This window comes from Dendrobates tinctorius, unplaced genomic scaffold (assembly GCF_039654945.1).
Source record: "Dendrobates tinctorius isolate UK_male_01 unplaced genomic scaffold, ASM3965494v1 ptg000008l, whole genome shotgun sequence".
Lineage (NCBI taxonomy): Eukaryota > Metazoa > Chordata > Amphibia > Anura > Dendrobatidae > Dendrobates > Dendrobates tinctorius.
The window spans coordinates 1376697-1403429 of NW_027361676.1; the positions used below are offsets into that span (position 1 = coordinate 1376697).

General features: G+C 40.7%; 1 protein-coding gene across 3 annotated transcripts in view; it reads right to left on the reverse strand.

The window, feature by feature from the left end:
* Positions 1 to 26733, reverse strand: part of SLC10A7 (solute carrier family 10 member 7) — a 264784-nt gene that overhangs the window by 188631 nt on the left and 49420 nt on the right. For all 3 annotated transcript variants that reach the window (XR_012232376.1, XM_073576231.1, XM_073576223.1), the window contains exons 3-4: positions 24521 to 24657; positions 13296 to 13371 (exon numbers count right to left, since the gene is read on the reverse strand). Coding sequence is in view for 2 of the 3 variants with exons in the window: in XM_073576231.1 (XP_073432332.1) it covers positions 13296 to 13371; positions 24521 to 24657 (213 nt within the window). In the remaining variant the exon portion in view is untranslated. The remainder of the gene's footprint in view (positions 1 to 13295; positions 13372 to 24520; positions 24658 to 26733) is intronic.

The following is a 26733-nucleotide window of genomic DNA, read 5'->3' on the forward strand; positions in this document are numbered from 1 at the left end:
TGTACTGTTAGGCTGTGTGCACACGATGCAGATTTGCAGCGGTTCCGCAGCGGATTTTACCGAGCAGAAACGTTGCATATCCGCATTGTGATGTACAGTAGCCTTAAAATGAATGGAAAAAAAAAACGCTGTGCAGACGCTGCGGATTTTTCCGCGCCGTTTTCCCGCGGTACAAAATCTGCAGCATGTTACTTCTTTTGTGCGGTTTTCCATCTCCCCTGTCACCAAATCCGCAGGGGGAAAATCGCAATGGAAAACCGCACGAAAACCGCATGAAAAATGGAAGAAATCTGCAGGAAAAATGCAGGTCATTTGACCTGCGGATTTCTTCCATTCTGCGCGGAAAAATCCGCAGGGCAAAAAAGTACGTGTGCACTCAGCCTAAAGAGATTTGTGGTTGATTCTGAGCACAGACAGGTTTGTGCTGATAAAGACAGAATGAGGAAGGTTTCGGCCAGGCAAGTTCATTGGATTAAGTGAGTGGCTGCTAAAAAGCCATTACAAACCAGCAAACAGATATTTAAAGCTGCTGGTGCCTCTGGAGTCCCTCGAACCTCAAGGTGTAGGATCCTTCAAAGGCTTGCTGTGGTGCATAAATCTACTATTCGGCCACCCCTAAACAGTGTTCACAAGCAGAAATGGTTGCAGTGGGCCCAGACATACATGAAGACTAATTTTCAAACAGTCTTGTTTACTGATGAGTGTCTAGCAACCCTGGATGGTCCAGATGGATGGAGTAGTGGATGGCCACTATGTCCCAACAAGGCTGCAATGTCAGCAAGGAGGTGGAGTCATGTTTTGGGCCGGAATCATGGGGAAACAGCTGGTAGGGCTCTTTAAGGTTCCTGAAGGTGTGAAAATGACCTCTGCAAAGTATGTAGAGTTTCTGACTGACAGCTGTCTTCCATGGTATAAAAAGCAGAAACGTGCCTTCAGGAGCAAAATCATCTTCATGCATGACAATGCACCATCTCATGCTGCAAAGAATACCTCTGAGTCATTGATTGCTATAGGCATAAAAGGAGATAAACTCATGGTGTGGCCAACATCTTCCCCTGACCTCAACCCTATAGAGAACCTTTGGAGTATCATCAAGCAAAAGATCTATGAGGGTGGGAGGCAGTACACATCAAAACAGCAGCTCTGGGAGGCTATTCTGACTTCATACAAAGAAATACAAGCAGAAACTCTCCAAAAACTCACAAGTTCAATGGATGCAAGAATTGTGAAGGTGATATCAAAGAAGGGTTCCTATGTTAACATGTAACTTGGCCTGTTAAGCTATTTAACTCCAAAATATCCTTTTTGTTTAGTGAATGTGATCTCCTAATGCTGCAAATTCCACAAATGAGCATTTTCAGTTCTTTAAAACATATAGAAATATCCTTATTTTTTAAAGAAAAGCACAGTTTTTTTTTCTCCAATGAAGCTAGCATTAAATGATTCAGAAATACACTCTATACATTGTTAATATGGTAAATGACTATTCTAGCTGAAAACGTCTGGTTTGTAATGCAATATCTTCATAGGTGTATAGAGGCCCATTTCCAACAACCATCACTCCAGTGTTCTTATGGTAGTTTGTGTGTGCTGACTGTGTAAGAAGGCTAATGGATGGTTAGAATACCCTTGAAAACCCTTGTAGAAGTATGTTAGCACAGCTGAAAATAGTTTGGCTGATTAGAGAAAATATAAATCTGACCTTGTAACTAAGTCATGTCAGACTAACTTAGTTTCCTTCTATGACAGAATCACTGATTGGGTGGATCAGGGAAATGCTGTAGATATAGTATATCTTGACTTCAGCAAAGCATTTGACAAAGTATCTCACACAATCCTTATTGAAAAAATGGCTAAGTGTGGAATGGACAAGGCAAATGTTAGGTGGATTCATAACTGGCTTAGTGATCGGACCCAAAGAGTGGTCGTAAATGGATGCACATTCAGTTGGAAGAATGTCTCAAGTGGGGTACCACAGGGCTGTGTCCTGGGCCCTGTATTGTTCAACATCTTTAGCAACGATTTAGATGAAGGAATTGAGGGTAAACTGATTAAATTTGCTGATGACACAAAGCTTGGAGGGATAGCTAATACTAGAGAAGAGAGAGAGAGGATTCAAAAAGATATAAATAAACTGGAGCAGTGGGCAGCAACTAACAGAATGGTTTTTAACAGGGAAAAATGCAAAGTACTGCATCTGGGCAATAAAAATGAAAAAAGCATATACAGAATGGGAGGAATAGGGCTAAGCAACAGCACATGTGAAAAAGACTTGGGTATACTAATAGATCACAGACTGAATATGAGTCAACAGTGTCATGCAGCAGCAAAAAAGGCAAATGCAATTCTAGGATGTATTAACAGAAGCATACAGTCTAGATCACGTGAAGTCATTATTGCCCTCTACTCCTCTTTGGTCAGACCTCATCTGGAATACTACTGTCCAGTTTTGGGCACCACATTTTAAAAAAGACATCAACAAACTGGAGCAAGTTCAGAAAAGAGCGACCATAATGGTGACCGGTCTGCAAACCCTGTCTTATGAGGAAAGGCTGCAGGGATTTGCGAATGTTTAGCTTGCAGAAGAGAAGACTGAGAGACTTAATAGCTGTCTACAAATATCTCAAGGGCTGTCACATTGTAGAAGGATCTTCTTTATTCTCATTTGCACAAAGAAAGAGTAGAAGCAATGGGATGAAACTGAATGGGAGGAGACACAGATTAGATATTAGAAAAAACTTTTTGACAGTGAGGGTGATCAATGAGTGGAACAGGTTGCCACGAGAGGTGGTGAGTTCTCCATCAATAGAAGTCGTCATACAGAGGCTGGACAGATATCTGTCTGGGATGATTTAGCGAACCCTGCTTTGAGCAGGGGGTTGGACCAGATGGCCCAGGAGGTCCCTTCCAACTCTACGATTCTATGATATCAAATATTTAGAAATTCTACTGTGCCTAATAATTTGGAACAGTGCAATTTGAGTTTTTATTCATTTTGGAGATTATACTGTTATTATTGGGAGGTTTCTGCAATAAAATTTGATGTATACTCTAACCGGTGATGACTTATTAGACTGACTGTCATTTGTAGCGACTATTTAGGAAAATCAGAGAAAAATATCATTTGCATAATAATTTGGAACACAGTGTAAACTTTTGGGCACCCAGGGTAAAAAAAATTACAAAAAAATTGTCAAATGCAAACGTTTGTGCACCCTGCATGGTTAGTACCTGTAGCCAGCCAAGAGTCTTTCATGTTGTGAGCTCTCTTGATCCGACTTTTGAGGCAAGGCTCCCTCTGGTGGATACTGCTGGTAGTGGTGCTGGTCAACATGATGCTAACCCAACAGCTGCAGAAGATAATTGGAGGAGGGGTCGTAGTGACTGGGACTACATAAGAGAGCAGACTTCTCTCAGTGACTGCTGGTGATACTCCTTTCTTTGCTTACTGAGGATTTCTGTCTGCTGCCTGATCCTGCATTTTTTCAGCCAAGTGACATTTGCTAAACCCTTTGCATCTGTTTTTGCCTTGCTGTCAGGGGTCAGCTTGCTCCCCCTGGGGCTGCTGGCTCCTGCCCTGTATTTTTGTATCTTGTGTTTGCTTGCTCAGTCCCCTGCTGTATTAGCCTGTTGCTAGCCGCCAGTTCACACCTGGGTGCTGATATAGTGGGGACGAGGTTGCTAAAACCTCAGTATTTTTGTACATCAGTTGTGTTGGAATTATTAGGGTTTTTGCGTGATTGCAGACAGTGCCTTTTCTGTCCTATCTAGTCAGTGTGGGCCCCATCTCTTGCTCAGTCTATTTTCTGTCTGTGTTTGTGCTTCATCTTGTCTCACAGACAATATATGTTTGGGGGCTGTCTATTCCTTTGGGGATCTGCTCCGGGGCAGTTTAGATTTCACCTTTCTGTCTTTAGGCTTAGTTAGTCCTCTGACTGTGACGAGGCGTCTAGGGCAACGTAGGAACGCTCCACGGCTACTGCTAGTTGTGTTAAGATCAGGGGTCTGCAATCCGCTGGGCGACCAACCTCTCTGGTGTTCTGGTGGCATAGCCTATTGCGCTCTCCTCCTCGGTGACCCATTCATAACACTTTCAATTCTTGTTTGAGGGATTTTGATCCATCTTTCCTCGTAAAGTTCTTCCAGTTATGTGAGAATCCTGGGTCGTCTTGCATGCACTGCTATTCTGAGGTCTAGCCACAGATTTTCAGGGGACATTGTAAGACCGGGGTCACATTTGCGAGTGTGATGTGAGAAACTCGCGCGAGTGTCTTGGGACACTGTAAGGCCGGGGTCACACTTGCAAGTGTGATGCGAGAAACTCGCACAAGTGTGACCCTGGCCTTAACCTTCAGCTTGCGCCTTTTGAGGCAGTATATTGTGGATTTTGACGTGTTTTTAGGATCATTATTAGTGTTGAGCGAATATGCTCGGATAAGATGTTATCCGAGCATACTTGTGTGCTAACCGAGTGTCTTCGGCGTACTCGAATAATATGTTCGAGTCCCCGCGCCTGCATGTCTTGCAGCTGTTAGACAATCCCAGCATGTGTTGCGGCAGTCAAACAGGCCACCCTCGCGCAACAGCAGCGAGACATGCAGGCGCAGGGACTCCAACATATTCGACCACGTTAAAGACACTGTTTGCACATAAGCATGCTCAGAAAACAAGCTATCCGAGATCTTTCTCTCATTAAGAATCAATAGCCATCTGTAGAAGCCATTCGCGTTTCAATTTCAGCTTATTTACAGATGGTGTTATGTTTGCATCAAGAATTGGTTGAAATTTCATTAACTCCATTCATCCATGATTGATCCACCTCCATGTTTTAATGGTTGGTGAGATGTTCTTTTCCTGAAATTCTGTACCCTTTTTTCTCTCTACACATACCTTTGATCATTTTTCCTAAAGAATTCTATTTTAACCACATCGGACCACAGTTTTTGTTTCCAAAATGCTGAATCAGTCTTGTATAGATGTTCTTTTGCCTACTTCTGATGCTGAATTTTATGGTGAGGATGCAAGAGAGGTTTTCTTTTGGTGACTTTTTCCATGAAGGCCATATGTATGCAGGTGTTGCTGAACAGTAAAACAATTTACCACAATTTCAGATTCTGATAAATATTTCTGTAGGTCTTTTACAGTCAATCAGGGTTTCCTATTAGCCTCACTAGCGATCCTACAAGCAGCTATCACTGAAATTTTGCTTGATCTTCTAAATCGTATCTTGACCTCCACTGTTCCTGATATCTGCCATTTCTTAATTACATTTCTAACTGGGGAAAGGGCAACTTGAAAATGCTTTGCCATCTTCTTATTGCCTACTCCTGCTTTGTGGGCCTTCAACATTTTTATTTTCAGAGTGCTAGTCAGCTGCTAAGAACCCAAGGCTGCTGTTTTTGGCACAAGGTTAGAGGAGGCTGAGTGTTTATAAAGCTGGGAAATTTGCATCACCTGGCCTTTACTAACGATGATCGTGAACAAGCCATAACCCTAACAGGCCAATTAAGGTTTAAAACCTTGGTCAGTTATCTGAGCACACAAATCTTCAAGGGTGCCCAAACTTTTGCATTAGCCAATTTTCATTTTAAATTTAATTTTTGAAATGTAAAAGATGAAAACATTTGTTTTTGCCTAAAATAGAATGAAATCTATCATTAACTTTAGGACTTTTAGAGATAATTTTATCTTCATCGTGCTTAACTGTTCACAATAACAGTAATTTTTTGACCAGAGGTGCCCAAACTTTTATATGCCACTGTATATGCCTACTGGAGGAGGACACTCGCGCCCGAAAATGATGCACAGCAGAGAGCACGTTGGCTCTGTCGGGACCATTATAGTCTATGAGCCTATCGGCACACGTCTGAATCCTGATTTTTGGGGAGGGGTTTGGACATAAGCCCTCTGACATGAGTCACTGAATGGGTGCCGAAATGCAATGTGAAAACACAATTATAGTCTACAATCCCATCGGTTCATATGTCCGAATCCCGTTTTGTGGGGGGGCCACTGGATGGGTGCTTGAAGGCAATGAGAAAGCACCTTAAGGAAGCCAAGAGGAATGATGGCAGGCATATAAAGAGACAATGGAGAATCACCGTGCTTACCTAGAATATAACAAAATTAAAACGAGGAGCTCTTGGATGTTATAGGGCATGTCCCTGGAGTGGCTATCTAGTCAAATTAGGAATATCAGCACTCTGTCTAATTGACAGTCAGATTGGGAGCCAATTACTAGAAACCAATGATAATTATATTTGAGCAGCAATGTACTAGACATTATAGGACAGGCCAGAGACCTAGTGATAACACTCTTACTATCAATGCAGTCATCAAATAGATTACATATTGTTACAATGTACCAGAAATACTTTGAAATATTCAAAAGGAACTTCCCGATTATCACCCCCGTACCAATGATGAGTGTCATGGACTGTGATAATAATAGATGTGACACAAATTACGTGCCCATAAGTAATTCTCAGGTACCTTTGATCTGCTATCCTGAACGAATTCAGTTGCCTTCCGTAGCCGGCCTCTGGGACGATCTCAGAATCAGACATCTGGCTACTTTGCTGTTTTAGACTAATCCGGCCCCAAAGGATTATAGATAGGGAAAAAAATGGCAGAAAGACAAGAGGGTCCTAACAAAAGGAGTTTATGTAAGCAGTGATCACTAGAAGGACTATTAACCCACTCAGTGTATGAGAGAAGTGACCTGAACCACAACTAACCACATCTCGCTGCTCAAACATGTATGCGATATTGCCGGCCATGCCTTTCGGGTTGCACAGCAGATCGGATCATCAGCAGTACTTTATTATTCCATTAGCTTAGAGAAAAATATAAATAATTCCCATCAAACAGAATCTGGACACGTCTGTGGAACATTTCTTGCTGGTTACTATTAGTTCTTGCCCTAAAGTATTAATTGTCACAGAATCATTGAGTAGCGCAATTAGTTGTTGTATGCGAGGGAGATATACCTAGAAGGCATATCTTACATAACTATTTTCAGGACTATGTGTCGTATATATGTTTTGGGTTTTTTTTAACAGTGAACTAGTTTTCATATTCATTTTCACATTATGGATCTGATTAGAGGCAATGAATGTAATTATCATTGCCCTGTCGTAAATCACACCATCTACGGGTTATGTGCATGTCTTTTTCAGGAGCATTTCACTTAGAAAATATCTGCATTTCTGTGTAAAAACTACTTGTTCATACTGTATGTTCAAGCTTTCAAGCATCTTAACAGCTTCAGGTTTCCAAAGATGCCAAGTGGGTAAAAATAGTGAGGTGTCTGCTCTCTTCCCCACTGAAGACACTACATACTTTATAACGGAAGTCAATGGGAAGGCTCAGAAAAACGCCTGACGTCTTTCTGAGCGCTTTTGTTTCTTTATTGTTCAACGAAGTTAAAAAAAAAAAAAAAGCCTGGAAAATGCTATTAATATACCAGACACAAACGATAGAAAAATGCTTAAAAAAAATGCTGGTGCACAGAAACTTCCAAAAACTGCTAATGAAACAACCCCCAAAAAATGCTTTAAAAAAAATGGTTCAGGAAAAGAAAAATGATAGCGTTTCCTGAAGAGTCTGCCTCCTGCAAAACTTGGTGGATTCAACCACCTGAAAAAGAATGTGTGCACATAAAACTACTGAATGTTCTTAGGGTATCACCAGGAATGTAGAATTGGACACCACTTATACCATCATGGCTGGTAACAAGTGCTAGAAGAGCAATCACTGGGTTCTGTGACCTGGATACACACAGTACTGCGATACACTTAGCCCACAGAAACCCGTCACGTTACAGCCATAAAGATTCCTGGTCGTTAGGTTTTTGTTTTTTCTTCCTGTTCTCTAGTGATGAGCGACCGTGCTCGGATAACGTTTTATCAGATCATGCTCGGTTGTTACCCGAGTATCTGGGAGTGCTTGTATATTATGTTCGAGTCCCCGCGGTTGCATGTTTGCAGTTGTTAGACAGCCTCAACACATGTGGGGATTGCCTATTTGTTAAGGAATCTCTACATGTGTTGTGCCTGTCTAACAGCGGCGAATCATGCAACAGCCGCTGGGACTCGAACGTAATATATGCCCGAGATACTCTGATAACATCCTAGCATGCTCTGGTAAGACGTTATTCGAGCATGTTCACTCATCACTATTGTTTTCCTATGACCGGATCCACACCACTACTTGGTGTTAGATATACAGTTCTTATGGATGAATTACCTTTTCTTGATAAATAAGCACACTGCTGATGGAAGACATCACCCTCAGATTGGGCAGCATTTGTCAGGATGGCATTCCATAAAGACAGTTTCGATACAATGTCCATTTTGGCACAACCAATTGTGTGTCTACGTTTCCATATTGAATATCACTGGCTTGCAATGCCTGATTATAGTTGCAGTGTGCCCATATTGTCACACATGGATATGGGATTTACATCTGCTCCTCTTAGCACATTGATGTACTTCAGGTCTCTAGTGCCACCCTGAAGGCATCATGGGATAACTGAGAAGATGCTGAGCTTTATGGTTTTAGCTAAATGTCAATTATTAGCTGCTGCCCACCAGGGCACACAGCGCCAACATCAGCGGAACAGTGCCGGTCAGGTGGTAAGGTTTTTTCTTAGTTGTTTTTTTTTTTTTTTAAATTATTTTCTGTTGCACAGTGGAGCTATTAAAGGGAATCTGTCACCCCTTTTTAGTGATATCATGTAAAGATATCACCCAATTGTGCGTCTCATAAGGATTCTTTCAGGATTTTTTATTCCCCCGACCCCGCACTTTTGATGCAAAAATACCTTTGTTATCTTGGTGAAGAGGTATGCAAATCGCCGCGGTCCGGTCCGATGGCCTCTGCGAATCCGCAGCAGTTCCGCAGACAGTGTACAGTACCATGTAAGTCTATGGGATTTACAATCTCAAGTGCACATTCTGCGTTTTTTTCACTGCGGAAAAGCTGCTGTTTTGAATCCGCAGAAAGAATTGACATGTAAATTCTTTCTGCAGATTCCGCTGCGGTTTGCCACATATTCCATTGTCCAGGTGTCAAACCACAGGCGAAAACCGCTGGACAATCCGCAGGTCATTTTACCTGCGGTTTTACCTGTGGATCCGCACAGAAAAATCCGCTGGTGAATCGGCAGTGTGTGCACATAGCCTAAAAAGAGAAAATGAACCACAAAATTTGTTGTGCAATTTCTCCTCAATACGCCAATACCTCATATGTGGAGGTAAACCACTGTTTGTGCGCATGGCAGAGCTCAGAAGGGAAGGAGCGCAGTTTGACTTTTTCAATGCAAAATTGGCTGGAATTGAGATCAGACGCCATTTCGCGTTTGGAGAGCCCCTGTGTGCCTAAACAGTGGAAACCCCCCACAAGTGCCACCATTTTGGAAACTAGACCCCTTAAGGAACTTATCTAGATGTGTGGTGAGCACTTTGAACCCCCAAGTGCATCACAGAAGCTTATAACGCAGAGCCGTGAAAAGAAAAAATCATTTTTTTTCCTCAAAAAGCATTTTTTAGCCCGCTATTTTTTATTTTCACAAGGGTAACAGGAGAAATTGGACCACAAGAGTTGTTGTGCAATTTATCCTGAGCACGCTGATTTTTGCCATTTTTTTAAGGAACAGATCTGTAATGAAACTACCAGCAAACAGACAGGTCTTTTGTCAGCTCCCCGAGTCCTTTTAGAAAGTTTACTTATCTAACTGCCAGATATTGGCATACACCTAAAGACTAAACAGCCTACACTACAGCCTGGTGTAAAGGACTAATACAGTGGGTATGGAAAGTATTCAGACCTCTTGAAATTTTTCACTCTGTTTCATTGCAGCCATTTGGTAAATTCAAAAACTTTCATTTTTTTCTCATTAATAATGTTCACTCTGCACCCCATCTTGACTGAAAAAAAAAAAAAAATGTACAAATTTTTATAAATTTATTAAAAAAGAAAAACTGAAATATCACATGGTCAGTATTCAGACCCTTTGCTCAGTATTGATTAGAAGCACCCTTTAAAAAGGGAATCTGTCACCCTATTTTTCACCTATCAGCTGCCGACACCGACATCAGGGGCTTCAGCATTCTGTAATGCTGTAGATAAGCCCCCGATGTAACCAGAAAGATAAGAAAAGTTAGATTATACTCACCCTGGCGTTCGGTCCGGTCCGATGGGTGTTGCTGTCCCGCACGGCTCCTCCCATCTTCTAACAGTGACTTCTTCTTTGCTGCCTGTCGTGGCTCCTGCGCAGGCGCACTGCTCTGCCCTGTTGAGGGCAGAGCAGTGCGCCTGTGCAGGAGCCACGACAGGCAGCAAAGAAGAAGACGTCACAGTTAGAAGAAGGGAGGCGCCGGACCGCAACACCCATCGGACCAAAACCGGACCACCCCCCGGTGAGTATAATCTAACTCCTTTTTCTTATCTTTCAGGTTACATCGGGGGCTTATGTACAGCATTACAGAATGCTGAAGCCCCTGATGTCGGTGCCGGCAGCTGAAAGGTGAAAAATAGGGTGACAGATTCCCTTTAAGCTAGTACAGCAATGAGTCTTCTTGGGAATGATGCCACAATTTTACACCTGGATTTGGGGATCCTCTGCCATTCTTCCTTGCAGATCCCCTCCAGTTCCGTCAGGTTGGACGGTGAATGTTGGTGGACAGCCATTTTCAAGTCTCTCCAGAGATGCTTAAATGGGTTTAGGTCAGGGCTCTGGATGGGCCAGTCAAGAATTGTGACCGTTGTTTGAAGCCACTCCTTTGTTATTTTAGCTGTATGCTTGGGGTAATTGTCTTGTTGGAAGGTGAACCTTCGGCCAAGTCTGAGGTTCAGAGCACTCTGGAAGAGGTTTGCATCCAGGATTTCTCTGTACTTGGCCGCATTCATGTTTCCTTCAATTGCAACCAGTCGTCCTGTCCCTGCAGCTGAAAAACACCCCCCATAGCATGATGTTGACACAACCATGTTTCACGGTTGGGATTGTATGGGCAGGTGATAAGCAGTGCTTGGTTTTCTCCACACATACCACTTAGAATTATCACCAAAAAGGTCTATCTTTGTCTCATCAGACCAGAGAATCTTATTTCTCATAGTCTGGGAGTCCTTCATGTGTTTTTTAGCAAACTATATGCAGGCTTTCATATGTCTTGCACTGAGGAGAGGCTTCCGTCGGGACACTCTGCCATAAAGACCCGACTGGTGGAGGGCTGCAGTGATAGTTGACTTCATGGAACTTTCTCCCATCTCCCTACTGCATCTCTGGAGCTCAGGCACAGTGATCTTGGGGTTCTTCTTTATGTCTCTCACCAAGGCGCTTCTGCCACAATTGCTCAGTTTGGCTAGACAGCCAGGTCTAGGAGCACTTCTGGTGGTCCCAAACATATTCATTTAAGGATTATGGAGGCCACTGTGCTCTTAGGAACCTTGAGTACTGCAGAAATTCTTTTGTAACCTTGGCCAAAGCTGTGTCTTGCAACAAGTCTGGCTCTGAGCTCCTTAGCCAGTTCCTTTGACCTCATGATTCTCATTTGGTCTGACATGCACTGTGAGCTGTGAGGTCTTATATAGACAGGTGTGTGTCTTTACAAATCAAGTCCTATCAGTTTAATTAAACACAGCTGGACTCCAATGAAGGAGTAGAACCATCTCAAGGAGGATCACAAGGAAATGGACAGCATGTGACTTTAATATGAGTGTCTGAGCAAAGGGTCTGAATACTTATGACCATGTGATATTTCAGCATTTCATTTTTAACAATTTTTCAAAAAATTTCTACATTTGTTTATTTCAGTCACGATGGGGTGCAGAGTGTACATTAATGAGGAAAAAAAATGAACTTTTTTGAATTTACCAAATGGCTGCAATGAAACAAAAAGTGAAAAATTTTAAGGGGTCTGAATACTTTCCGTACCCACTGTAAATACTAAGATATAGCTGGCTATACACATTACATAAATGTCGTCAGGATCAGTGGATGCTGGAAAGTGTATGGAGAAACCTAGACATGAATTTCAACATGTCCGATCATTGGTGTAAGGGTATGTGAACACGTTCAGTAATTGGCAGCACTTTGGACACAGCACATGTTCGCTGCGTCCAAAGCACTCCCGGATATTGAACGTAGGTGATTCCGCATGTGTTCATTGAACCGTGTGGATTCACCACGACCAACACATTGTATGGGTGAGATTTATCTTGTGGAGACTCACATCTCCACATGATAAATAGACATGCTGAGGTCGGGAAAGATGTGCCGCATGTCCGTCTCTGGACGCATAATGGGCATGGGATTTCTTGAACATTTGGAAGCTGCGCAAGTACCAACTCGCAGTGTTTACTGATCGTCTGCACATACCATTAAAGACTGTCAACATGCAAGGTTCAGGCAATCAATTTCAAAAGCATTTTTGCAGATGAGAGATGGTGGCAGGTGAGTGACCAATCTAAGACAAAATAAGAGGTACACACAGCAATACAGAGGGACGGCGCAAAGCAAAGAACTGAAATTCACTGCACATATTACGTTCCATAGTTCTGACATGACTGTATTGATGACCATCCGCATATTAGCCATCAGCAAAATGCTATTTCAGGTGGCAATTTACTCTGCTAAACTACCCCTATGGACATGTACACTTAGATTGTCCAATGGAATAAAGGATAGAGCATGAAGGATTCCACAAAAATTAGCAAGATCATCTGACAGGTTATAGCATCCCTGTCCTGCTATTCCAATGAGAATCACTTAGAGAGGACCTGTAGGTCAACAGGTGACAAGTGACCACTTTCTGCTCTTATTTTATTCCCGCTGCTTCCCCGAGTGTGACATTTTTTGTCACTTAAAATCCGCTACGTGGTTCTACAACTGAGATATGCAACTTTTTGTTAGTGCCTTTTTATGGTGTTTGGGAGAGTTGCTCTTAGGCCAATTATGCAGAGCAGCCACTGAAATTAGTAGTAAATCACAAGGCCCATATCTCTGGAACCATAAAAACTGGAGTACTCAGGAGGGCAACAGCAACTTTTGACGGGTCCTCTTTAAGCATAAGATAAAATACTGTATATTCACAGAAAATTACTGGATTGCAGCATTATAAGACATTTGCACGCACTAATGACCAGCATTATTGTAAATTGTGTCCTGTAAAAGATTTCAGCTCACTGTCACTACACCTAATCCATGTATGATGATCAGAAACTTGTATGCATCATGGTATCATGGGATGTTGTAAGAGAACCTAAAGAAACACATACATATATGAAGCACTCACCTCATTACCGCCAACAGCTTTGGTCAAAATGACTGCAGAGGAGACCGGAGGGGGCATACAGCTCACTGTCTGGAGACTGCAACAACATGACGCCAGTTAGGGAAAAGGAAGCAAGTAACTCTTCTAAACGGCTTCTAAGCAACTGAAAGGCGGACACATTTCTTCATATAAAGAAGGCAGAATACACATCAAGATAACATGTTTGCCAGAAAGTATCAGACAGAATGAGACTTAAGGGGGTTTTACACTAAGCGATATCGCTAGCAATATCGTTAAAACGTCACTGGTTTTGTGACGTTATAGCGATATTGCTAGCAATATCGCTATGTGTGATACTTACCAACGACCGGCTCCCCCGCTGTCCGTCGCTGATCGCGCGAGAATGTCTGGCTCCATTTCTCGTCATCAGCTTCCTGCTGGGCTTCATGTTTTGTGAGACGAGCGACGCTGGACGCGGGCAGGAGGACGTCAGGATCGCTGTGTGTGAAAGGTGAGTAACGTGCGCTGCGTCGCTGCTGCATCGCTGTGAGATCTTTCTGTATGAAAGCTCACTAGCGATCATTTAGCGATGCACCAGCGATCCTGACCGGGTCGGATCGCTGGTCGGATCGCTGGTGCATCGCTAAATGTAAAAGGGCCTTTATTCCGGATGCTTTCATATCACATTAGATACAGTGGAAAAATAGTGGGACTTGACCATAGCAAAGTAGTCGGAACAATACATGTCACTGCGTTCCAACAGATTAAGACCTTCATAAGATAAGAGCTAATTACAAAGTGCACACCTATCACACACCCAAAAATATAAAGCCAATCATCTCATACACGTGAATTCCAACCTTCCAACAGAGGAGGTCAGGTATGAGGATACTGGATCATTCTGCTGGAGGAGAAGTCACTGCCAAGCGAGTAATTGCAAAGTGATAAGTAAAACAATTCCAATATCATTTGTGTTCGCTCTCAGTGATCGCACACATTCCTACTTGTATCTGGAAGCTATAAGACGCGTTCACACACACACAACATAAATGTGGTGTTTTTAATGCTGCTTTTTAACTGCAGTATAATAGGCATTATCAATCTTTTTTAATACAACGTTTTCTGCATTCATCTATTTATCTGAACCGTCACATGAGAGTATTAAAAAATAGAAATCCAAAAAAAAAAAAACTTGGGATGATTTTGTTTTTCTCTCGTCATTTGTAAGCTATTTTTTTCTCTTATTAATTGACAAGACCATTTACAGCTTCCTAGGCAAATGAATTGCAATGTATCCATAAAATACACAGATGCTATACTGTGAAAGAGATCTTGTACTATTTCTTACTCAATATATGAACACTGGTGCATGCTACAATTTTTTTCTCAAGCAGATTCGGATGGAGGAAGAAAAAAAAAAAAAAAAAAAAAAAAACACACTCTGAACAAGCCCAACTGGATAACATAGGTCCGAGTGTTGTCCATATTTCCACAGACCTCATTTAAAAATGCAACCGTGTTTCTACATGCGTTTCTTCCAGCTACTGTATATTGATAAAATCCACACCAGAAAAGAAACAGTTTAACAGTGGGCTTGATTTTTCATGAAAATCACGTAAACTTTCCTTGAACAGTTAAAAGTTGCAAATTTTCTGTACAAAAAAAAAGAAGCAGAAAAAACAGATCATGCAATGCAGGAGAATACTGCCTAAAACCTGTACAAGTCTAATATGTATACCTATACACTTCCAAGCCATAGAAAGCCGTGGCGTATGCCGACGCATGCGCAATACTGTTTTTCGGCTTTGCCCACAGTTGGGCAAAGCATACTGCGCACACGCGAGGGACCATTTTATTGCGCACACGAGGTAACTGTACGCTATCTGTGATATTCACAAAAACGAATATGTACAGTAAGACGAGGAGGGGGGTGGTGACAGATTCCCTTTATGTGAACCTCTATCTCTGCCCTCTCTGGCTCTATATAGCCACAGCTGTCAATCAAAAGAACAGGGGAGTGCAGATACAGGAAAAACAAGATGGAAAGGTGCACTTAACTGATTGGTCACGCTAAGGGTGCGAACACTCCCTTGAAAAATCACAGAAAAAAGAAAGATGAAAATATGGGAGTAATTTGCGCTTTACTAGAACCTAGAAAACAGAGTGCTGTAGAATCACCTAGTTATACTTAGGAAGTATGGCAGTTAGTATAACCCTCGTCCCAGAATGTATACGATTATATACACCATAACTTATTTTTAGAGTACCGTAAACAGGGCTGTGGAGTCGGAGCTCATTTTGGTGGAGTCGGTATAAAATGGACCGACTCCTAAAATATATAATAAATTGGGTACAGTAGTTCAATGCAGAACGTGCTGAATAATTTTTCATAGGAATTTGGGAAAGTTATGAAATGTCCTATAAATGGCTGTTCTATTCCTAATCTAAGGCTGCATTCACACAAGAACAGGTTCTTGCTATTGTAACGGACAATGCTTCAAACATGATAAGTACAATTAAACTGATGAATGAGAGTAATGAACAACAGCTAGAAGAAAATTTAGGATTCAGTATGTTTGAGATGAAAGGCCACAGTGCTGTTCATGTAACTGAGTAACAAACAGATATTACAACAGAAGAACAGCAAAATTATACTTTAGAAATAGATGATCTTGTTGAAGCTGCTTCAAAAGACTTTCCTATTCATCACATGCGCAGCTGGCACGCTGCAGCTGGCAATGAGATAGTCTGCAAGAGGGGCATGCTGGAAATCTGATTGGAAAATTGAGGAAATTAGTTATTGCTGCCAGAACTCCTAAAATTGATTCCATCTTGAAGAGACGTGCTGGGAAAGGGGCAATTGTCCATCAAGCCACTCGGTGGGGCAGCACTTATTTAATGATTGAGCGATTGCTTGAACTAAAACCGTTTCTTATAGATATGACGAACCCTCAGGTAACCCTAAATGAAGGTCAATGGACACAGGTGGCTGAATTGAAGGAATTGCTTAATCACCCATTTACCATGACTAAAAAATTACAAGCTGAGGAGTTAACTCCTGGCATTTTCATAAGGGAGTGGAAGAACTTGCTATTTTGCCTGTCCCAAAGAGGAGATTTAATCGCAGATGGCATTTCTGCTTCAATGAAACGGAGAGAGACACAGCTAATGTAAAATAAAAATTTTCTGGCAGCTGTTTATGTGGACCCAAGTCATCGTATATTGCTTGATGATCAACAGCTTACTAAAGGAAAAGAGGCTCTGACTGAGGTAGCAGTAAGGATGAGTGGCCTACAGGAGGACTGCCAGGTGCAAGAAGACTTGGGGTCCTGACAGTGCTACTACTGCCATATCTTCATCCTCATCAGATGAGGAGTTTGACTTTGACAAGTATTTGGATGATATGGAGCAGGCAAAGCGTTGCCGCAAGGAAAAAGATTTCACTCCGTCTCCTATAGCAAGCAGATTGACCATATTTCAGCAAAATGTTTCACTTGCTCTCAAAGAAATAGAAAAATTCAACCGTTCATCAAAACGGACTGTGCATGAGTCAATTCCTTTATACCTGGATATTGTTAGAGATGTTGCCCATGTGGTTACTGCTTTGCCTTCAACCCAAGTTAGTGTAGAGAGGTTGTTCTCTAGCCTTAAAATTATATATATGAGTACAGACGAAAAGTTTGGACACACCTTGGACAAGAGAATGCCAAGAGTGTGCAAAGCAGTAATCAAAGCAAAAGGTGGCTACTTTGAAGAACCTAGAATATAAGACACAGTATTTTCAGTTGTTTCACACTTTTTTGTTAATTATATAATTCCACATGTGTAAATTCACAGTTTTGATGCCTTCAGAGTGAATCTACAATTTTCATAGTCATGAAAATAAAAAAACTCTTTGAATGAGAAGGTGTGTCCAAACTTTTGGTTTGTACTGTATATGTAATCTATATTACATAGTGTATTACATATTTACAATTTATTACAGTTTTTTGTGTTCTAAAGTTGTATTCCAATAAATATATATTATGTTCTAAATATCTTGATTATTGTATCATAAAAAAGATTAAATGTCTGATGTTCACATTGTACTACAATAAATTTTTCTCTTAAATATAAGCAATATATGTGGGAGTCGGTGTAAGGGAAATTGAGGAGTCGGAGTCGCAGGTTTGGCTTACCGACTCCACAGCCCTGACCGTAAATACGCTAAGTGCTCTGCTTCAGGAATAAGTTATGGTGTATATAATCTTACACATGCCTATGACCAGGGTTAAACTAACTGAATTACTTGCCAAGTTTAACCAAGTGATTCTACAGCTTTGTTTTCTTGGTAGAAGTGTGAATTACTTCCAAGCAGACAAGTGGTGTCTTTTTGCTGCTAAGTAGATCTGTTTGATACAAGCGCCGTTGTGCTATTTATACTAACAAAAGAAAGATATTTGATTTTCTTAACTTTGGGTAAAAACATTCAAAGCAAAGTTTCTATTTTAACATGAACCGAAGGACAAGGTCATTCTTTCTAGTGAATAGTATATACAGCAATGTTGTTATTTTATTCGTCTTTATTGTCTACAGAAAAAGCTTTTCCAGAATTATGGCCAAAATTAGACAACACCATGAAAACTGAAATTATTTACATGCAGTTTTACTGCAGTTTGGTAATCATGCTCCACTCTGTTCTAACACTACCACCACATGTAAATCTACTCTAAACAGTTACTGTAACTAGATTTCTTACTTTATATAGGAAAAAACAAAAACATAACATTTCCAATAATTGCTGTACCAATACACAAAGGAGCCCGAGTATGAAAATAATTGCTAATTGTGCTGACCACAATCCCTATTCTCGCTTCTACCTAAACAGCAGTGAATATATAGCTCCCTTAGAGAGAAATTGAGCAGCGTTCATAATCATTTGTGCTAAGGGAGACTGCAGTGCATTGCAAACCCTGGTAATACAAAAAGAGTTAAAAAATGATCTATTGTACAGTCATGTGCTGGTAGGCGTAGATGTAGAATCCAAAATTTAATTTTGATGATGTATTACACAAGTGATGCAATAAAGATTTTGTGCAGATTCAGTTTGGAGTAAATCAGATTTTTGTTTTTCAGCAGTGCGCCTTAACCTTTCAGACTTGACTTCTTTTGTTTTCCATCTTAAAATTATGCAGAAATACTAGATTTTCATTCTGTGACTGTAAGGCGGACTACCAGTGGAATATCACTTTCATGTATGTGGCTCTTGATTGCTAAGCACCACTAGAGATATGCAGAAAGACAAACTTATGGAGAATACATTAAATTCAACTCAGGAAATCTATTGCAATAGTCAAAGCTTTATGAAGACTAATAGGCAGCTCTAAAATCCACAAGGCTGGAAAACAGTCTTTAGAAAATAGCAGCTATAGTACCTCTATCCTAGGACACCTGCCCTAATATAGCAACTACCCTGTGCATAAATATTCTTATTTCTTAGATTTTAAAGCTAAATATAGATCTGGCAAAAATTAAGAGACCACTGCACAGTTTTATAAAGATCAGCTTCTCTACATGTCTGACAGCCATTCCATCCCAGTGCCAGTTGAATTCCAACCAGAGTACACCTCATTCTACTTAATGTGCTTCTAATTAGGTGATCACATGAACCAAATCTTATTTAACAAAGGAAAGTATGAAAAAACCTGCTGTGGTGTTCACAATCCTCTTGCAGTAGGACAAGCTGGATGGCAAAACAAGTGCTAGTAATATCCCAAAAGTAATAGCAATGAAAAAATAATTTTTTACCATGCCAAAAGGAGTTGAAAAGAAAAGTCCTGAGTGAGAAAAAGAAGGGCTCAATTCTAGCAGAGGGATACAGTGAGCGTCATGTTGCCTCCATCTTAAAAAATTTCTTACACGACAGTCCATTACAACAAGGTCAAGCAGCAAATATTGGGGACAACAAAGCTACAGACCGGCAGAGGGTGAAAACGACTCTCCACTGACCGGGATGACTGTCATCAGGAATGGCAAATGGCAGCTGGGGTGAAGCGCATGGCAAGAACAGTTCGTAACAGGCTCCTAGAGGCAGGGCTCAAGTCATGTAAAGCTAGAAAAAAGCCTCTCATCAATGAGAACCAAAGGAGAGCCAAGCTGAAGTTTGCCAAAGACTATAAGGATTGGACCATAGAGGACTGGAGTAAGGTAATGTTCTCTGATGAGTCTAATTTTCAGCTTTGCCCAAAAGTTAGTTGTCTCATGGTTACACAGAGACTTGGAGAGGCGTACAAGCCACAGTGTCTTGCACCCACTGTGAAATTTGGTGGAGGATCAGTGATGATCTGGGGATGCTTCAGCAAGGCTGGAATTGGGCAGGTTCATCTTTGCGAAGGACGTATGAATCAAGCCGCATACAAGGTTATCCTGGAAAAACAGTTGATTCCTTCTGCTCAGGCAATGTTCCCCAACTCTGAGGACTGGTTTTTCCAGCAGGAAAATGTGCCATGCCACACAGCTAGGTCAATCAATCAATGTGTGGATGAAGGACCACCACATCAAATCCCTGTCATGGCCAGCCCAATCTCCAGACCTGAACCCCACTGAAAACCTCTGGAATGTAATCAAGAGGAAGATGGATAGTTGCAAGCCATCAAAGAAGAACTGCTTAAATTTTTGTACCAGGAGTGGCATAAGAACACCCAAAAGCAGTGTGAAAGACTGGTGGAAAGCATGCCTAGACGCATGAAAGCTGTGATTAAAAATCATGGTTATTCCTCAAAATATTGATTTCTGAACTCTTCCCGAGTTAAAACATAAGTATTGTTGTTTCTAAATGATTATGAACTTGATTTCTTAGCATTATTTGAGGTCTGAAAGCACTGGAATTTTTTTAATTATTTTGACACTCATTTTTTAAAAATAAATTTCAAAATTTAGTGCTTGTAAATTCGAAGTAGTTTATAGAATAAAAGCTATTCACATTTTACTCAAATATATACCTATAAAGAGAAAAATCAGACAAACTGAAAATTTTGCAGTGTTCTCTTAATTTTTGCCAGAGCTGTATATCCGTTTATGTTATTTGTTTGCTTTCTTTTGCAGCACTGCACTTTTAGTAGTGACTGTGCCTGGAATTACAGCTCAACCCCGAGTACTAGTAATCAATAGTTCTATCTGTGGACCATAGAAACTTCAGACCCCATTTTGGAAACTAGATCCTCCAAGGAACTCGTATAGATGTGTGATGAACACTTTGAATCCCCCAGTGCTTCACAGAAGTTTATAACGCAGAGCCGTGAAAATAAAAAATCATTTTTTTTTCCCCCAGTTTTTTATTTTCCCAAGGGTAACCGGAGAAATTAGGCCCCCAAAGTTGTGCAATTTTTCCTGAGTACACTGATACACCATATGTTGGGGTAAACCACTGTTTGGGCACACGATGGAGCTCGGAAGGGAGGGAGCACTGTTTGACTTTTTGAACGCAAAATTGGCTGGAATCAACGGTGGCGAGATGTTGCGTTTGGAGACCCCCTGATATACCTAAACAGTGGAAACCCCTCAATTCTAGCTCCAACCCTAACCCCAACACACCCCACGCATATGCTGTGTCATGAATAGATCGCCCTCCTGCGGGTCGGGTGACCGGGGTCAATGAAAGGTCACTCGACCCGCAGGTACAGGGGGGCCTAAACTTCACCCCCGGGTGATTATTGTTGTTGGACTTAAGGATTCAACATGTCCGATTCCTGACTGTTGGTCAGCAAGAACACAGGAGCATGCGCTCCTATGCATGGGAGAGTCTGGTGAGATAAATGCCTAAGATACAATCGTTCAGCTATCAGTTATCTTAAGTGTACGGGGAACTTAAAGTTAGTAAAATAAAACCAAATTATTAACCAAGCTTGGTTAAAAAGAGCACATTTTAAAACATCTTTTAGGATAAGAATAAGCATCCAAAAACCACAAAGGAAATATCTGATACTTTGTGTCAACTCCAAAGTTTGGATCAAGAACCATCACAAAAATTGAATGCGAGACTCCACACAGAGAGGGGTTTTTTCTATCTCATTAATTGATGGCTTTTCGCTAGAATACGTCATCCCTTTATAATTGATGAAGGTTCAACCTCTTTAATACTCTCCGATCCTCAGATCAGTGCTAGTGAAGTACCAAATCCCTTTCTATACTTTTACATAACTCAGAAGCCTCTGGCCTGTGCAATAAACTGGGTAAATGGGGCAGTCTGCAGTAACCTGCAAAAAGCAGGGAGACGGGTAGTGCCAATGTGTACTGCGAGAATAAAATGGACATTAGCGCTATACTAATGTATGTCTATTCATACTTGGGGTCAGACTCACACTGATCAGTAAGGAATTGCATATGCTAGCACTATACAATCATTTTATGATCTTTTAGAGAATTTTAAGCTACTTTATAAATTCAAGTTACTCTTTATATAACTAGTACAATAGCAAAGTTCAGGTTTTTGCGATCCTAAGATTATCTAGCCTGTCTGCCTGGCCACAGAGACGAATATCAATGAACTGGAATGATTTAATGTACTTGAACATCTTTCTCTATTGTCTTTGGGAGCTGGCCCTTTCATTCTTTTTCTTTGAGAGTTGTAATTCAATGAAGGTTTGAGTCTTTTCCATGATCCCTTGCTATATTCATCCAGTCTACCAAATCCTAAGGGAGTAACCAGTTTAAAATCTGAAACAAATTAAGCACTTGAAATGATTATAAGGAGCCCATTTTGAAAGTATTCTTGACATGGGGACGGCAGAAGGGAAGACTGGCTGTCTGCAGTGGAATGGGAATAAAGGACACTTATTAGCGCTTAACGAAGAGCTCAGTGTCAAACATGAGACGATCCGATTTAAATATAAGAAGGTTTCACGCTCGGCGTGATGAATGCAACTGATTGGCTGATGTGTTTAGCTTAATTTCTCTTGACATCTTAATCCTTCCTCCTTGTCATCTAGCCACAGAAAATTAACATAAGTCAGATACATAAGCAATAAGAAGACTTTTAAAAATTTTACTCTGCGTACTCAGTTAAAGCCCATACATTCATTCTCTACTCTCCTATCCTAAGTCTCAAAAACCACTTAAATTTTTTTCATGAACCTTTAAATCTACGACTATTTATTATGAGAATGCTCTCAAATCATGAATAGCTTTGGTGCTGTGGTATTTATTTTGTGAATAAAAAATATTTTTGACTGCCACAGTATTATGGCAACATTACACATGAGTAGGGTGATTTTTACAACTAAAAGGGAGAGAAAGGAAAAAAAAAAAAAAAAAATGACTTTCAGTTCATCCCAAGGATATTAATTAGAAAGTATTTCCAGTAACAAAGTTAATTTTAATCAATACATCTTGGAATAATAATATCCACGATTGGATGTGTGGAAAAATACCATAATGTTCCTGCGCAGAGATAATCTTATAAATGTGCTCCTGTACTGTGTAATGGCTGTGTCTACAGGGACATGGTCTGATCATATCACAGCTCCTGGGTAGGAGAGGAAGAAAGAGTATACAGACAGGACAGCATGGGATCAAAGCTAATTCTTTTTGTGAGATAAAACATTTTCCTGCCTGTTTTTTTTTTTTTTCTAATGTTTTACCTCAAAGAAAGTATTATTTGTGATCCCCTGCTCTAATGTCCGAATACCCTATTGGTTCCTCCCTTCCCAGGACCTGTGGTATGGTCAGACCATGTCCCTTTACGGTCAGACACGGCCATTACACAGTACACAGCAGGGACACATTTATAAGATTATCTCAGCACAGGGACATTTTATTTATACACATCCAATTGTGGAAATGATTATTATTCCAAGATCTATTGCTTAAAATCAACTTTGTACATGGGACAACCCCTTTAAAGCTCCTCTTCAGTCTTTTTTGTGAAGAAAATATAGGTACAAGAAAAAAATTGTGATTGGGCTCACCCAAACTGAAGTTGCAAGTAATCATTGGCTGGAATATAACCGCTCCTGCTAAGATTATAGCAATCAAGTAGAAGGTAGGAAGAATCTAGCCACCTTTTGGCTAAAAAGTATGCAAAAATTTTATTCTAGATTCAAGTACAACAGAGCCATGGATGGATCCATGAGTAAGAGCTTATATTTTTATAGTACTGAGAATGCCCTGTTTTATTTGCATTTATAATAAAGTTTTTGCATACTTTTTATCTAAAAAACTGTTGTATTGTCCCTACCTGCTAACAAGAAATAGGTCCTTCATTCTAGAGATTCTTGGAGTTTCATTAGCGACCCCTAACCAGCGGATAGAAATTGTTTACTTTTGGGACATGAGGAAAATGCGCGTTGTGGGAAAACGTCTTTAAAAGGGTATTCTCCATCTTGTACGTTTAGGCATATGCAATAAATATATGGTAGAGGTGAGAACCGCATCTATGTTGAAAACAGTGAATTTCCACACAAGTTAACAAGAATTTTGACCATCTCTCCACTGACCGTAGGAAATGTCAGGGACCCCATCTCGACACAGAGGCTGGCCTCACTGCTCAAATCTACATCAGATATTTTTATAGCAAGTGCCATAAATGCATGATGGGAATAGCCTGTTAAAGTTCATCTAAAAGATATGTTTCCCATTCTTTTCCATGGCATTTGTGAATTAATTCATTTTTCTTGCAAATGCTTTTTTCCCCAAGTGGGTATTGCTCTTCCAGGTGTGACAGTTGCCCTTTCTTTTGCGTAGTTTCCTTTTACCCACACATCCAATAGGGTAATACACAATCGAGCAAATGAACCTTTCTCCACTTATGTTCCCCTCTCATAGCAAAATATTTTTACAGAAATAAAATAACAGGACAATGTACAGCAGCAAATCCTTCGTCTTGATTCGTATTTAGGGACTGGTCACACATCAGAGAGTAAATTCAAAGAAGTCTTCATTAAATCAACTAACTTCCAATGTATGTGAGAAGAGTTTTAGTAATACTATTTAGACCAAATCAATCAATGCAGATTTTTGCTTGTCTTCAGTGAAAAGTAAAAAAAAAAACATAACTGTCTGCAGCGTGATTGCATACTATGCTCGAGTCGCTGCGGCTGCATGATTCGAGGCTGTTCGACAGGCGCAACAAACGCAGGGACTGCCTGTTTGTTAGGAAATCCCTACATGTGTTGCGGCTGTAGCATAGTATTTGAGCACGCTGAAGATACTTATTAACGCACAAGTATCAAACAAATTTTGATTTTTGCAGAGCACAATGTAAAACATACCCCTTTAACAGCCATTCATTGATAGGCGTCAGTGACAGCACTTGAAGGAAAAACCATATTGCTGTTGGGAAGAAGACGAGTGTGAACACCTGGACGAAGAGGTGAAGCTTCACGTGCATCAATGCACTGGTCAGTTCCTGGAAAAAAAAAAAAAAAATGGAATCCAATGTTATTTGAGAACACTCACCTATGAAATTATCTGGACATCCAAAAACGACTCACATACCCTAGACTAGTGAGCAAAGGCAATTTTTCTATTTTTTTTGTTTTATAGTACAAAACATAAAACAGAAAGACTATGGACATAGTGAATATATAAAATGCCATAGGTCAATGACATGGTTTTCCACAGACCTATAAAGGGGTTTGTCAGTTTCTGAGTGACTGCAGACTTGTTAATCCTCCACGCACTATGCGCTGTGAGGATTCATAGTTTTAAACTGGACAACCCCTTTAAGAACTACCATCAAAAACACCCATACGTACAGTCGTGGTAAAAAGTTTTGTGACTGACAAAAATTAGGGTTTTCACAAAGTTTGCTGCCAAGTTTACTTAAGTACAATTATAAGGATGTCATTAAAAATGTGTTTGTTTAAATTTTATTGAAAAATATATCAAGTTTATGCAAAAACTCAATATTTACAGTGTTGACCCTTATTTTTCAAGACCTCTGTAATTTACCCTTGCATCTGGATATTGGCTTCTGGGTCAAATCCTGACTGATGACCCAAGCAGTCTGAAGTGGGCTTCGTCAAAGACAATAACATTACCCTAGACTTCTGCGGTCCAAACCCTGAACAACATGCAAAAAGTTATTTTCTCTGATTAAGCCCTCTTCAGACTATTTGGGACATCTGAAAGAATGATTGTCCGGAGAAGAACAGGTGAGCACAACCATGATCCTGTGTCGTGCCAACTGTATCCTGAGGGTGTGTGCACACGCTGCGGATTCTGCTGCGGTTCCACAGCGGATTTGGCCGCCGCGGATCCGCAGCAGTTTTTGCTGCGGTGTACAGTACCATAATCTCCTATGGATATTAAAAACTGCAGTGCAGACGGTGCGGATTTTTCCACGCGGTTTTCCTGCGATTCCTAAACCGCAGAAAGAATTGACAGGGCAAAACCGCAGGGCAAAACCACAGGTCTTTTGACCTGCAGATTTACCTGCGGATTTTACAAAATCCACGAGGCCAAATCCACACCCCAATCAGCGTGTGCACATACCCCGAGACTGAGACCATTCATGTGTTGAGTTGCTTTTCATCCATGGAAGGGGCTCACTCACAATTTTGGCTACACTGCCATGAAAAAAGAATGGTATCCAATATCCTTCAAGAGCAACTTCTGCCAATGATAAAGGAGCAATTTGGTGATGAACAATGCTTTTCCCAGCATGATGGAGTACTGTGTCACAAGGCAAAAATGATTATTAAGTGGTTTGGTGAACAAAACACTGAAATTTTTGGTCTACGGTCAGAAAACACCCCAGATCTCAATCTATGGGTCAAACTGTAAATAATGAGACTTTGTACAAACTGGATGCACTTGTCACTAAAAGAGTAATAACATAAAAATGTTTATAATTGTATTTCATTAACGACAAACATCTGACTGCAAGATCTAAAATTATTGAAGCAACAAAATTTGAGAGTCCCAAATCTTTTGGCTACGGCTGTACAAATTATTGAGTGCTCTTCTACTTCGTTTGCATTATAAACACCTTTCCAGTGACAGTGATCACCAGAATCAAGAAGAGATCCAGAATGAATAAAAAAAAATACAATGTTTATTAATAATCCATTAAAAAATACTATCAATATCAACCAAGAAAATGCAGAAATGTCTCATCAAGAGAGACGCCACAGAATAAAGTTACTTGGTCTCACAAGATCATAAACTAAGTACACGAGCTAATTGGTCAAAACGCTATTTGTAAAAAGATAATAGCGAATGGCACAAACAGTCCCTTAATGTTGAATATGCATATAACAACTTAACAGTGAAGACAATAAGAATTGAAGCCAAAGGATAATATACCATAGCTACCTGGAGATCAAAAGAGTGGCGACTCCCCACCCCGACGCACGTTTCTCCGCTGGCTTCTTCCGGGGGGGGGGGGGGGGTGTATAAGTGAGGGGCAATGTTCATTAAATACAAGTCGACAACCAGTCGACATAAGCGGGGACCTAATGACTCATGAGGCTTTACAGCG